At 38.4% G+C, this 14,335-nt stretch overlaps 1 protein-coding gene across 2 annotated transcripts in view; it reads right to left on the bottom strand.

Moving 5' to 3' along the window:
- Positions 1-14,318, bottom strand: part of ZWILCH (zwilch kinetochore protein) — a 33,996-nt gene extending 19,678 nt beyond the window's left edge. Inside the window, exons 1-7 of one of the 2 annotated variants that reach the window (XM_045201698.2) lie at positions 13,909-14,318; positions 11,970-12,021; positions 6,925-7,020; positions 4,249-4,364; positions 2,147-2,346; positions 1,315-1,385; positions 831-986 (exon numbers count right to left, since the gene is read on the bottom strand). In XM_045201698.2, coding sequence (XP_045057633.1) covers positions 831-986; positions 1,315-1,385; positions 2,147-2,346; positions 4,249-4,364; positions 6,925-7,020; positions 11,970-12,021; positions 13,909-13,961 — 744 coding nt within the window. In that variant the 5' untranslated portion in view covers positions 13,962-14,318. The remainder of the gene's footprint in view (positions 1-830; positions 987-1,314; positions 1,386-2,146; positions 2,347-4,248; positions 4,365-6,924; positions 7,021-11,969; positions 12,022-13,908) is intronic. The other variant, XM_045201696.3, reaches the window with a different exon arrangement.
- Between the last annotated feature and the right edge of the window lie 17 nt (positions 14,319-14,335).

Genomic DNA, 14,335 nt, shown 5'->3' with positions numbered 1-14,335 from the left:
AAATAATGATTTCTAAAGAATGTGTAACATTTCTTTTTTTTATTGTTCAAGTACAGTTACCTCCATTTTCCCCACACCACTCCCCCCAACCCCAACCACCCCCAAGAATGTGTAATATTTCATGAGAGAAATCAACTTTAGTCATTTCTCTATTGAACATTCAGGTTTTGTTTTTAATATTTTGGAAACCCAGCTATATCACTATGAATAGCTTTGTATATATATTTTTGTTAGTAATTCTGATTAATTTCCTAAGGCAGATTCCTAGAAATGTTATATGGTGAAAAGACTTAATAGTATACTAATTCTTGATGTATTGCCAATATAGGCACTCTTTTAAGTCTAGCACAGATGACGGGGATGTAAAGTACAGCATAGGGAACACAGTAAATAATATTGTAATAACTGTGTATAGTGCCTGGTAGATACCACACTTACCAGGAAAATCACTTGGTAAGTTTTATAAATGTCTAACCACTATGCTGTACACCTGAAACTAATATAATATTGAATGTCTGCAACAACTGAAAAATAAAAAGAAATAATAAAAATAATAGCAGAGAGAAGTCATTTTGATAATTTCACTTGAGTCCCAACTCAAGGGACTTCATTAATCACTGGAAAATTCTTAAGTTACATAATTGCAGTGCTGTGGGCAACTGATACATCAGATCACCTGACAAAACTTCCACTGGCTTCTCTGGATACTTCAGAGGCAAGCTGTCAGAGAAGGGCTGGGGCTGGGACTAGAAACATGCAGCACCAGCAACAAGTAAGTTAAAAGTAAACTACACTGAGTAAATTCAACAAAAAACAGGGCTCACTCCTACCAGAGTTGCAGCTGAAGAGAGTGGAGGGATCTGAAGAATCTCATCCACGGGACTCCAGGAAATATCCAAAGTGATCATAGTTTGTGATGCAGGGACTGTATCATCCAAGGCAGTGGACTTCAGGAGCTCATACTGGGCAAAGCCCTTGGCTATAACCTGGAAAAGTACATCCAGCACACCAGCAGCTATGCTTCCACATAACCAAAGCCCATTTTCAAAACTACTTTGATTCTTTTCCCAAATGAAGAAAAAGTGCCCTACTTTCATCCCAAATGGAAAAATAAGGCAATTATTTTTAAACACAAAAATTAGCAAAATGGCAAGAAGACACATATTTTAATTTTAGTCAGTTGATATGAAAATAAATACAAACATTTTGATACTACAGAAAAATATGTAGTCATATTAGGAGTAATAAACCTTTAAATTAGAAGGTAGGTCAATAACAGTTTGAAGAAAATAATATGAGAAGAGAAATACTTACAGTAGACAAGTGATGTCTTTTCTTATGTGAATTTTTTAACTCTTCAAGATTTATAGAATAATTTTTATCAGCTATGGGGCATGAAAGAAAGAAAAATTTACAACTGAAAATTACATCTTAATGCTAGAAAATTCAAATTCTGAGGGTACCACAACTTAACACTAATAATAGCTGAAATTAAATTTTAAATCATAGGTGAAAGAAATGTTTATAAAAGAGTAAGACCTGGCTGGTGTGGCTCAGTGGATTAAGCACCAGCCTGTGAACCAAGGGGTCCACCAGTTCTATTCCCAGTCTCGGGCACATGTCTGCCTTGCAGGCCAGGCCCCCAGTAGGGGGCAGGCAAGAGGCAAGCACATATTGATGTTTCTTTCCCTCTCTCTCCCCCTCCCACCCCCTCTGTCTAAAAATAAAATCTTAAAAAAAAAAAAAAGTTTATAAAAGAATAAAAGTGGGACAAAGGTCAATACTACCACCAAAAAAATAACTGATGCCTACTATGAGATTGGAATTATATTGTCACTATATTCAATTTTTTATCCTCTAATGAAAATTCCCAAAAATATACCATACAAATCTAATGAAACCAAAACAAAACAGCCATAAACTCCTGCCCAGACTTTTGGAGATCTGTTTCTGGTGTTTCTGGAATATCGCCAACATGCTTCAAGTTATACATTGGAGTAGATTCATTCGTGGTGGCTAACACAAGTTCTGTTGTGTGCATTTCCCTCTTAATGATACCAAATTTTAATAAAAACCACAAAACAATAACTATCAAATAAATAAATATACACATACACCCGTTAAAGTAGTAAGAGTGAGCTCTCACCTTTACAACTGACCACATATAAGACAATTCCTGTAATGCTGTTATTTGTTGTGGTAGGCTCTGCTCCTAGCCAACAGGTCCCTTCAGGATCTGAACTGTCACACCTTACCCAAAGGGGAGGAAGGGCAGTAACTGGCCGATTAATCTTCAAATGGGTCATATTAGGATTGTGAGCCATGGTGTAAAGTCCAATTAATTGCCTTGAAAACAAGAGTAGAAAATATTAATTATAGGTAGAGATTGCCAATCAGTCAAGAATTTTCTTTTCCAAAGATATCATATCATGAAGGGTCTTCCAGAAACAAAACTCTGAAAATTAAGTGGCAGCATGCACATAAATATTTCACCCAATGAAGAAGTGAGAGATGGGCACACGAGGCAGATCAAAATTCATACACCAGAAAGTGACAGAGTGACGGGAGCTATCAGCAGGGAGTTCAATACAGTAAAAGTGGAAGTATGGTATGAGATTAAGCTAAAGGAAATAAGTAGAATATGTCACTCTCTCTCAATAAAGCTGGGGGAAAAAAGGAAGTAGGAGCCAATAAGCATATGAAAAGATGCTCCAAGTTATTAATCATTGGGACAATTTGAGGAAATGAAAATGAATTAAGTAACAGTATTGTAACTGTTACATGTGACATTACCAGATTTTGATCATTGTTTTGTGATTATATAAGAGAATGTGCTTGTTATCAGGAAATACATAGTGAAGCATTTCGGGGTAAAGAAGTACAATATCTCCAACATTCTAAAAAAAATGGTGTAAGATGTATATATTATACAGATAGTGGGAGTGGGGGAGGAGGAGGAAAGAGAAGAAGGAATAAAAGAGTGACAAAGCAGATACAGCAAAATGTAAACAACTGGTTAAAACTCAGTCAAGGACATACCCATATTATTCTTGTAACTGTTCTGTAAATTTGAAAGTATATCAAAATGAAGTTACTGAAAACGTGGTTTAATTTTTTTTTAAACAGATGAAAACCGAATTTATTACCAACAGATGTTCAGGAAAGGAATTTCTAAGGGACTGAACTTCAAAAGGGAAATACAATAATCCCAGAAGGAAGGTCTGAAATGCAAGAAGAAATAGAGAGCAAAGAAATGATAAGCATATGGGTAAATCCCAACAAACACTGGCTGGAGAAAACAATATAAATAAATGATGTTTAAGTTGTGGGAGAGAAAAGAAAAAAGGCCAAATGTAACTTAAAGTCAAGATGCCATGAAAGAAAATGCTGATTAATTTAACTACATAAAAATGTTAAAAGCTTCTACATAGCAAAACAAACAAAAACCATTATGAAGGAAGGTCACTTTGTGAATATTGTTGTTATAGTTGTTATTCTCTAAATGTTATTATTTTTATGACTATATCCTCCAGAACTCCTTGATGGCAAGGACTTTCTGGTTTTGGAGCTACGGGAGGCCAGGCAGAGAGAACCGCATATGGCTACACAGGGAGGAGACAGGAAGTGAAGCTGGCAAGGCAGAGAGACAAAAGGGTTTCTAACAGGGTAGGATCATTCCTCACTGGGCAAGAGAACCCCATGCATTGCAGGACGTTTACAATCCATGGCCCAGGCCAATAGTTCCCCTCAATCATTATGACCACCAAAAAGTACCCCTAAATTTCCGAATGCCCATACCGGGCATGGTACCCCTGGTGGAACGTCACTAGACTAGACAAGGAAGGCTCCTATGTGTCACTCAAAAGGAATCTGGATGTTATTATGAGGCAATGAGAACCGCTGAGGGATTTATAAGCAGGGAAGAAACTTGATCAGACTTTCTTGGCAACACAGAGGAAGAAAGATTGGAGGGGAACCAGATTAGACACAAGGAAAACATTTAAGGAGCAACAGCAAACAGTATAGGAGACTGGAGACAGGGAAGATCACTGCAGCCTTCTTCGTCATGTTTGGGACGGTCAATGGATGTTCAGTAGACCTGGATATACATATTTAGGGAGAGGAGGGAAGCAGGAGGGAAGAATCTGCGTTAGATATGTCTTTTCCCCCATTGTTTATAAGAATGCTTCAATTTAAGTTTCTACCCTCCACCTCTATTCCTACCCTGACACTAAGAAAAATACTTACCTTGCCCTCCCAACTGGTAAAGCAAGTGGTCCAACATTCTCACCAGTAGAGAAATCAGAAATAGCAGTTTCTTCAGATTGTAGCTCTTCATGACTTGTTTCTTCCTTTTCTAAAGGCTTTAAAAAATGTTTTAAAATTATTTAACTGTGTAAAAGAACATAAAAGTCGACTCTTCATTATGCTAGAACAAAATGCATCGATTTCTAAAACTTTAAGCACAAATGATTTGGCTATCGAAAAATCATACCTACAAAGCAGTTTGGTACCAACACATCTTGCCATTAGAAGTATTTTCTATCAAAAGATACTGCTCTGAGTTGCTGTTGATGAAGGAACCATCCGATGCCATTAGGAAAAAAAGTGCTTCAACGTGTACCTAATGATAAGCTAAAGACCAAATACCAAGGGAAACCCACAGGAAAGTCCCTGATTTTGTTGGATTCTTCACTCTCAAAATTCGAAGATTCCTAAAAGCTATTCCTCTTAGGGCTATCAACTCTCATTTGTGTTACAGGGTTCTGATATCTATCTGTTTAACTAGATAACTAGCTTAATCTTGCCAAGAGTAACAATAATTATGAGTTAATATTTCCTAAGCATAACTAGGTACCAGCTATCACTCTAAGTTTTCTCTTATTCTTCATAAAAGCCCTGAGATAGATATTATTACTGACCCCGTTTTAGACATGAGAAAACAGGTAATGAGTGGCTAAATAAGTTGCCTAGGATAATAACAGAGCTGCTGAGTGCAAAGCCAACATTTGAATCTACGTAGTCTCTTCTGGCAGTAAGTCCTCTGCCGATCTAATAGGAATCAAACCTAGATGCTTCCTCAACTTTGAATTGGTTTTGCCATATTCCAGATTTTATTCCCTTCCAAGCCTAGCTTTCCAAAAAGTTCATAGAACTAGAGGTATCCAAGAAATGTCATTTTTTCTCTGTTCTACTTTTCAGCATTTATGTATCTAACACTTATGCATTAAGCCTTACTGACCTTTGCAGAGACAAAGGCCATTTTAATTGTTCCCTGCCCAAAAACGACAGGGCCTCGCTGAAATCTAGGTAACCCTAACTCCAAGTTACCTGGGTTCTACCTAGTATCCTCGCCCAGATTTCCACAAATGCCCCCCATTCATCTTTACCTTTTTCAAGATAATTTATCTTTACCTGACCATATTCATTTTTTTCAGCTTTTGCTTTATGTACATACATTTCCCCTTCTCCCCATGACACAAATCTAAATTCAACCACATAATTCACTGATTATTATTTTCCTAGCATTTGTCCACCACAGATAAGCACTAATAATACCTATGCACTAACATAAAAGACAAAGTAGCTCCCTCCTCAGAAAGTCTTCGTGTGTGTATTTAAAATAAAGAGCTTGTTCATTCACTACCATGCCTGGCCAGACAGCATGAGGGTCCTAAAGCAGACAGAGGTGGTCCTTCTAAAGGAACATCCACTTTCCCCTATTAGAGCCTGTTCCCATCTACCTCAGGAAATGATGTAACCAAAGGAATGGCTGCCCCAAGCAATCCTGTCATGTGACAGTATTATCAGCACTGGGTAAGAACCACAACTGCCAAAACAGTTACCATAATTAAAATAAAAAGGTTTCAGGTTGTAATTATAAAGTGAAACAAAATAAGAAGTTCCCTCTTATTACAGTTAAACAAAATTAAAATAGAACTTCATGAGTCATAGCTACCTGTGCTGTGCTGTTCAATATACAATAGCCACATGTGGCTACTGAGCACTTGAAATGAGATACATGTGTAAAATACACATCAGATTTTAAAGATATAGTATGGAAAAAAAGAACTTGAAACATCTCATTAGTGATTTTTACATTAGGTGTTGAAATTATAATTTCAGATAGATTAAATTTTAAAAAAATTACTGACCCTAATTGCAGATCCAGCAATCCCACGCCTGAGAGTACTTACTGTACTTAAAAGTTAAGTGCACACAAAAATATGAACAAAAATTATCATAGCAGCTCTTTTCAGGATCACTGAAGACTGAAAATAACCCAAATGTCCTTCAAAGGGTGAATAGGTAAATGAACTGTGGTATAGACATATCATGAGACACCACTTCACAATTAAAAGGAATGAAACACTGATACACACACAACTTGGAAGGATCTCAAAGGCATTATACTGAGTGAAAGCCAAACTCAAAAGGTTACACACTGTATGATTCCATTCATAACATTCTTAAAAGTAAATATTACCATATGATATCATTTATCTATTTTTTAATGAGGCTACCAGAAAATTTTTAATTACATGTTTCACATATTTCTATTGAACATCACTGTACTTATTCCTAAAAGAATTAGAATCTACTTTTAAATATACTGATAAAAAAATGTATACACTTGAGCCCTGGCTGGTGGGGCTCAGTAGATTGAGCGCCAGCCTGTGAAACAAAGGGTCACTGGTTTGATTCCCAGTCAGGGCACATGCCTGGGTTGTGGCCCAGGTCCCCAACAGGGGGCGTGTCAGAGGCAACCACACATTGATGTTTCTCTCCCTCTCTTTCTCCCTCCCTTTCCCTCTGTCTAAAATAAAAAAACAAAAATCTTAAAAAAAAAATGTATACATCTGAGATTATTCCCACAAAACCAAATTAACAATAAAACCACCACAAAGGCCAAGAACCACTTACCACTCTTTCCAAGATGAATACTACATCATTTTCATTTAGAATAGTTTTCAAAGGATTTGGTTGGCCTTTGCTGATCAATTGCACTTGGACATCGGCCTAGTAAAAACAGAGGTTGTCAAGCAATGTTTTATGTGTTTAATATTTGTGCAAATATTTAAATAAACACCAGTTCTACGCAAGTAATTTTTTTGCCCACATTACTTTTCATGTTTAGAAAATGTAGCTCATATCTATACCTACACGTGTTTCAAGGCCCACCTAAATCGCACTCTGCCTTGTAGTCTTTTTGTTTAAATTAGGATCACATTGATTGCCTTTTCCTCTAATCATTTCTGAATTTACTGTTATGAACCACAAAAGTAACCCTTTACAAAATATTATCCTTTCTCCTGATTAGAAGATGGAATTTAGAACTTTATCTGTTTATAGGAAATGCAGTCTTTCATTCCAATTACCATACACATTTACTGTAGAAAAGTCTGAAAATAGAAAGCTAAAAGAAATGTTTAAAAACTCACCTATAATTCCACTAGCCAGGGTAATCACTACTGTTATTAAACTTATTGGCACATATTTTGCCAGCACTTTTTCCAGGAATATAAACAAATCTATGTAAATAGAAATGTATCCATTATTTAGATATCTAGATAGGATTTTGCTTAACAAAAGTGGGATATTCCTGCCCTAGCTGGTGTGGTTCAGTTGGTTGGAGCGTCATCAGATAAGCAGAAGGTTGTGGGTTGGATCCCCAGTCCAGGTGCATACGGTCCCTGGTCTGGGTGTATATGGGAGGCAACCGACCGATGTTTCTCTCTCTCCCTTTCCCTCTTTCTAAAAGCAATGAGAAATGTCCTTGGGTGAGGATAAAAAAAAATTTTAAACGTGTATGTCATGAAATCTCATGCCATTAAATGGTCTTTGGCTGTCCAGTATCATGGCTCTATCATCATATAACTAATTTCAAATGTTTGACATTTAGGTAGTTTCACGTTATTTGATATAATAAAAAATTGTTAATGGTCATCTTGAATTACTTTCTTAAGATGAATACATAAAATCATATTGATATTGCCAAATTGCCTTTCAAATACACCATACCCACATATTTGCATTCCTATCACTTATATCAATATTCGAGTATTTTATTTTTACCATCTCATTGCAAAAAATAGTATCCTGTTATTGTTTTAATTTTCATTTATTTGATTACTAATGAAGGTGAACAGCCTCTAGTATGCTTATTATTGACAAATATCTCTCATTATTTAAGTGTGTTTAATTTCTTATTTTGGATATTGAAGCACTTAGATACCGAGTTCAGAGAGCAAGGATTGTTAGACAGCACCAAATGCAAGGAGGCAAGGAAAGAACTTTTCCCAGAGCCTTCAGTGGGAACACGGCCCTGTTGACACCTTGATTCCAGACTCCTGGTCTCCAGAACCGTTAAGAGAATATATTTCTGATGTTTTAAGCAAACCAAATTTGTGGGACTTTGTTACAGTAGCCCTAGGAAATTAATATAGGTATCAAGTGGCAAGAATTCATATAGGGAAGGATTAATACATTTACTTGAATCTAATGAATTTCTGAGTTTGGTTAGCGAGAATTCAGATAGTGAAGATAACTATATTTGTATTTTTCTTCCTGTGATTACTTGTGTCCTAATATAGTTGTCTTTTTCTTATTGATTTTAAAGAGCTTTTTATGTTTTTTCTAGCATATATTATACAGTTACTGAATACCATGTTTTTCGGACTGTAAGACGCACCCCCCAAATTTGGGAGGAAATAGGGGTATGTCTTATAGTCCAAATGTAGCTTACCTGGCTCACTTGGGGTGGGGGCGGCGTTGGTGGAGCAGGGTTTTTTTTTTTCCTATTTTCCTCCTCTAAAACCTAGGTACGTAGTATGGTCTGGTGCATCTCATAGTCCGAAAAATACGGTATATATTGAATGAATGTATGAATGATTATTTTTTTTAATTTTTAAAATTGTCTTATTATGCCATTACTGTTGTCCCAATTTTCCCCCTTGCTCCCCTCCACCAAGCACCCCCCACTCCCTCAGGTAATCCCCCCACCATTGTTCATGTCCATGGGTCATGTGTATAAGTTCTATGGCTACTCCATCTCCTACTGTACTTTATATCCCCATGGCTAATCTGTGACTACCAATTTATACTTCTTAATCCCCTCAGTTTTACCCATTCCCCCAAACTCCCCTCCCACCTGGCAACCAACAAAACACTCTCCATATCCATGATTCTGTCTCTGTTTTTCTTGTTTGCTTAATTTGTTTTTTAGATTCAACTGTTAGATTCAACTGTTGGTAGTTATTTTTGCTACCTTATTGTTCATAGTTTTGATCTTCTTTTTCTTAAATAAGTATCTTTAACATTTCATATAGTAATGGTTTGGTGATGATGAACTCCTTTAGTTTTTTTGTCTGGGAAGCTCTTTATCTGCCTTTCAATTCTAAATGATATCTTTGCTGGGTAGAGCAATCTTGGCTGTAGGTCCCTGCTTTTCATGACTTTGAATATTTATTGCCAAGTCCTTCTAGCCTGCAAAGTTTCTTTTGAGAAATCAGCTGACAGTCTTATGGGAACTCCCCTGTAGGTAACTAACTGCTTTTCTCTTACTGCTTTTAAGATTCTCTCTTTACCTTTAACCTTTGGCACTTTAATTATGATTTTTTTGGAGTGGGCCTCTTTGCATCCATCTTATTTGGGACTCTGTGCTTCCTGGACTTGCATGTCTATTTCCTTCACTAAATTAGGGAAGTTTTCTTTCATTTTTTCAAATAGATTTCCAATTTCTTGTTCTTTCTCTCCTCCTTCTGGCGCCCCTATGATGCAAATGTTAGACCTCTTGAAGTTGTCCCAGAGGCTGCTTACACTAGCCTCAATTTTTTTTTTTCTGCATTCTTTATTCTTCTTGTTGTTCTGATTGGTTGTTTCTTGCTTCCTTATATTCCAAATCATTGATTCTTGGCTTCATCCAATCTACTGTTGTTTCCCTGTAAATTGTTCTTTATTTCAATTAGTGTATCCATTGTTTCTGATTTTATCTTTTTTATGCTGCTAAGATCCTCACTAAGGTCCTTGAGCATCCTTATAACAAGTGTTTTGACACTGCATCTGATAGATTGCTGATCTCCATTTCATTTAGCTCTTTTTCTGCAGTTTTGATCTGTTCTTTCATTTGGGTCATGTTTCTTTGTCTCCTTGATTTGGCAGCCTCCTGTGTTTGTTTCTATGTATTAGGTAGAGCTGCTATGACTCCATGTCTTGGTAGTGTGGACCAATCTAACAGGTGTCCTGTAAGGCTCAGTGGCAAAGCCTCCCCTATCACCCAAGCTGGGTAATTGAGGAGTGCCCTTCATGTTGGCTGAGTATACCCTCCTCTTGTAATTGAGCGTTGGCTGCTGTTGGCAAGTCCATGGGAGGGATTTCCCCAGGCCAGTCAGCTGCAAAGACTGGCTGTGACCACTGACCACCAACCTCCACCCTCCGTGGAGGATAAGCTGTGCAGGGGCAGAGTCGTGATGCTCTGACATGGTCTGTAGCTGTCCACTGAGAGCACAGGCCCTGGAGTTTTCCAGGTGATGCAATCTAAAGTCAGCCACCACCTATGTCCCTGCCAGGGCCACCCTGCCTGAACTATAAAGAAATCTGAGATGGCTCCTACTTGTGCTGGGCTTGGAGATTCCCAGGCAAAGCCAAGCTGTGAATCTAGGCTAGCTGCTGCTAGTGCCAGGCTTGGGGCCACTTAGCAAGAGGTACAGGGTCTGGGTGCTTAATGAGGTAGGCTGTTGCTTTTTTGATAGGATCTAGGAAGTTGTGAAACATGAGCCAAGACCAGCCATTCATACTGAAAAGTCACAGTTAACAGTTTGTGTGGGTCTGTAAGTTGGGTGGCATGGAGTATCTGGATCTCCAGGGCAGGGCAGTGTTAGCTGAGTTGATGGAGTCTCAGATTTGGTACCTGCCTGCTGGCTCTGAGACTCTGTGGGGTGAAGGCTCTGAAAAGGGACGATTACCTCTACCTGCCTTTCTGTCTGGGACAAACCTGTTCTCCAGCTCCCAACTTGATGCCAGACACTTCAGTTCCTCCCTGTGTGCCACTGGTGCCTTTCAAGCTGTAACCCTGGTGCTAGAGCTCAGAGGGAGTAAGTCTGAGTAAGTCCATGTGTGGATTCTTTACGGGGAACTGCTTGGGACTTCAACAGTTTCTTCCACTGACTCAGTCCTGCTGGTTTTTGCAGTCAGATGTTTTGCTGTAATTTTGACATGGTTTTGCAAAGAGGTGAGCTGTGTTTACCTATGCCGCCATCTTGACTGGAATCATATGTTTTTTATATGTGGATATTAACCCTTATCACTTATGACTATTTCTCCCCAGCTTATTTCCCTTTTAATGTATAATTTACTTTAGTTTACTAATTATTTTATGGGTTAAACTTTATGGGGAGTTTATCTATGGAATGGTTGGCATATATTAGATGCTTAATAAATTCGTACATGTTTTAGCAGCTTTATTCATAACTATCAAAACCTGGAACAATCCAAGTGTCCATCAGCTGGTAAATGGATACCCAGTGCATCCACACAATGGAACACTTTTCAACAATGTAAAGAATGAACTACTCATATATACAACAAATTAGATGAATCTCAAATGCATTATACTCATTGATATAAGCCAAATCCAAAAGGCTACATAGTGTATGATTTTATTTACATGAAATTCTGGAAAAGGCAAACTAGAAGACAGAAAACAGAGATAAAAAACACATCAGTGGTTGCCAGGGCCTGGGAACAGAGGAAAGGGTTACGTATAAAGGGACATGAGGACATTTTTGGAGATGTTAGATATGTTCTATGTCTTGATTATATGACTGAATGCATTTGTAAAAACTCATAGAAGTAGACTCTAAAAAGATGAAATTTACAGTATGTAAATTAATTTCAATAAACCCTACTGTTTAAAACTCACAATTTTAGGATTATTGAGTTATGTTGAAAACCAAGGAAGTTTTTCATACCTCATAGATAAATGAGTCTTTACCGATTCCTTTCTTTTCTTCATCAAATTCCCTGTAATGAAGAACCACATGTGAAAAATAGAGTTACAGTATCATCATTTCAACTCAGGAGTTAGTAATCATTTCATCTCTATGTGGCAACAGTGAGGAAGCAAAATGCAAAAGCAGTCGTGGCAGTCCTGTGTTGGGAAGAGAGGCAAAAAAAGCAGAAAAGAGTATTGGGTTAAGGGAAAGAGAGAAAAAGGAGATGTAGTAGAGATTAACAGACTGCAGCCCACAACTGGGTACAACTGCTCCTAAGAGACAGTAGTAAATTAGAGGACCCACTTCCACTCTTTTATTTTTTAAAACATATTACTAGCCACTATTAAAACGTAATTTACCACAAGACTTTTAGGAAGTAAAGACGACTGGATTCTGACCTGCCAATGAATCAGTGGGCCACCACAGTGAACTTATTTAAGGCTCCCAGGTCCTAGATTTCCACGGCTAAAATGGAAGCATGTATTCTCCCTCTACGTTTGTCCCAGTCCGGGCACATGCCTGGGTTGTGGGCCAGGTCCCCAGCAGAGGGTGCACGAGAGACAACCACACATTGATGTTACCCTCCCTCCCTTCCCCTCTAACGATAAGATAAAATCATTTTTAAAAAAGCTTTAAAATAGTGATCCCAAAGCATGTAAAACTATAAATCATTAACATACCCGAATGCCTGCTCTACACTTTGAAAAAAGAATCTTTAGAGACCTAAAGGAACCCAAAGGAATTGTTTCAGGATACCATTTATTATTTTCTCTACTCTATGACTTACTAAAATAAAACCAGGAGATATAGGCTTGAGACTGATTCACTTTTGCTCTTTTGGACAAGACTGTGACTTATTCTTAAAAACGTTTGTCTTTAATGTATAACTCAGGGATGTTAGTCAATCAACAATCATTTCTCAAGCATATGTATATTTCTCAAGCTATAGAATGAATTATACAGCAGTTAATTAAAAAAAAAAACAGACCTATAGGCTCTCATACTGAAAGCTATCGAAGACATTGTTAGGTTAAAAAAAAAAGCCAATGTACATTCTATAATGATCAAAAAATTGACCAGAATGACCATTTTTGTAAGCAGAAAAAAAGCAATAAACAATGAACATTTATAGCATTTAGAAAACACGGGGTTAGATCATACCAGTGGTTCTCAAACCGTGGTGTCAAGCCCGCAGCAGCTGCTTCCCCTGTACTTAGTTAGAACGGCGAATTGTTTGGCCCCACCCAGACCTACTAAATCAGAAACCCTGGAGGTGGGGCCCAGCAATCTGTGTTTTGACAGTGCTCCAGGTGCTTCTCATGCACGCTCAAATCTGATAACTACTAGATTCAATTTTTACTTGGATGCAGGAGTAGACGGAATCCCCTTTGGTACTAGTACCTCACTATGAGAATAAAATGCAATCTTAGAGCACAGTAAAATAAAGGTGCTTAAAAAAGCCAACACACCATCACATTATAACTATGGCTCATATGATAACTATCTTGAATAGACTACAGCAAGGCTTTAAAACGATGAAAGATGCCAACACGTAGTTTTCCATATACTGGAAGGTGCCTCTAGCATTGCAAGTTATATGCGTTTTCACAATGAATAAAGTACCTCTTGGAAAATTGTCACCTTCCACCGCGATCGATAACGTGGATATTTTCTCTTAAACTACACTACAACCAAGCCTCCCCAGGGCCAACCGCACACTGGAGCGGATAACTGGCCTCCGCCCAACGCCCGGACCCTGGGCAGCTAACTTAGTCGGTAACGTGCGCGCCACCGAGAACTGACAAGGCGCTAATCCCCAAAGCTGTGGCCACAGGCTTGAGGGGGAGAAATCGAGATACCCGGAGGGAGTAATGCCGTTCGCGCAATCTAGCCAAGAGGAAGGGCTACAACTCACTGCAGGAGTCGAGTGTAGAACTCCTCAGCGGCTCGGTTCATTCGCGACCACATCCCGCCAGAGCCGGACAGCAGAGCAAACACCGCCAAACCAAACTGCGCGCCGGACGCTGACGTCTGGAGCCCTGACCCCACCCCCGCCGGGACTACTTCCACCAGCCCACAACAGGGCCGGTTTGTTCACAAGTCAAAGTTTTCTTTTACAGCACACAGCGATTCTTCCCGTCCCTGTAATTTTTCTTTTCCATAAGAGAAAGCTATAATACTTTACAGTAGTTGAAGGGAAAGACACCTCATCTCGCGAGAGTTGACACGCCTACTTATGAATTATTCCGCGAAAAGGAGTCCCTCGTTTCTAAGCGCTATTGTGGACTTTGGAAGTCAAGTTACCGTAATTTTACCCATATGAAGAAATAATACTGTATTTT

This window comes from Desmodus rotundus, chromosome 7 (genome assembly GCF_022682495.2).
Source record: "Desmodus rotundus isolate HL8 chromosome 7, HLdesRot8A.1, whole genome shotgun sequence".
Taxonomy (NCBI): Eukaryota; Metazoa; Chordata; class Mammalia; order Chiroptera; family Phyllostomidae; genus Desmodus; species Desmodus rotundus.
This window is presented reverse-complemented; position numbering and strand designations above follow the sequence as displayed.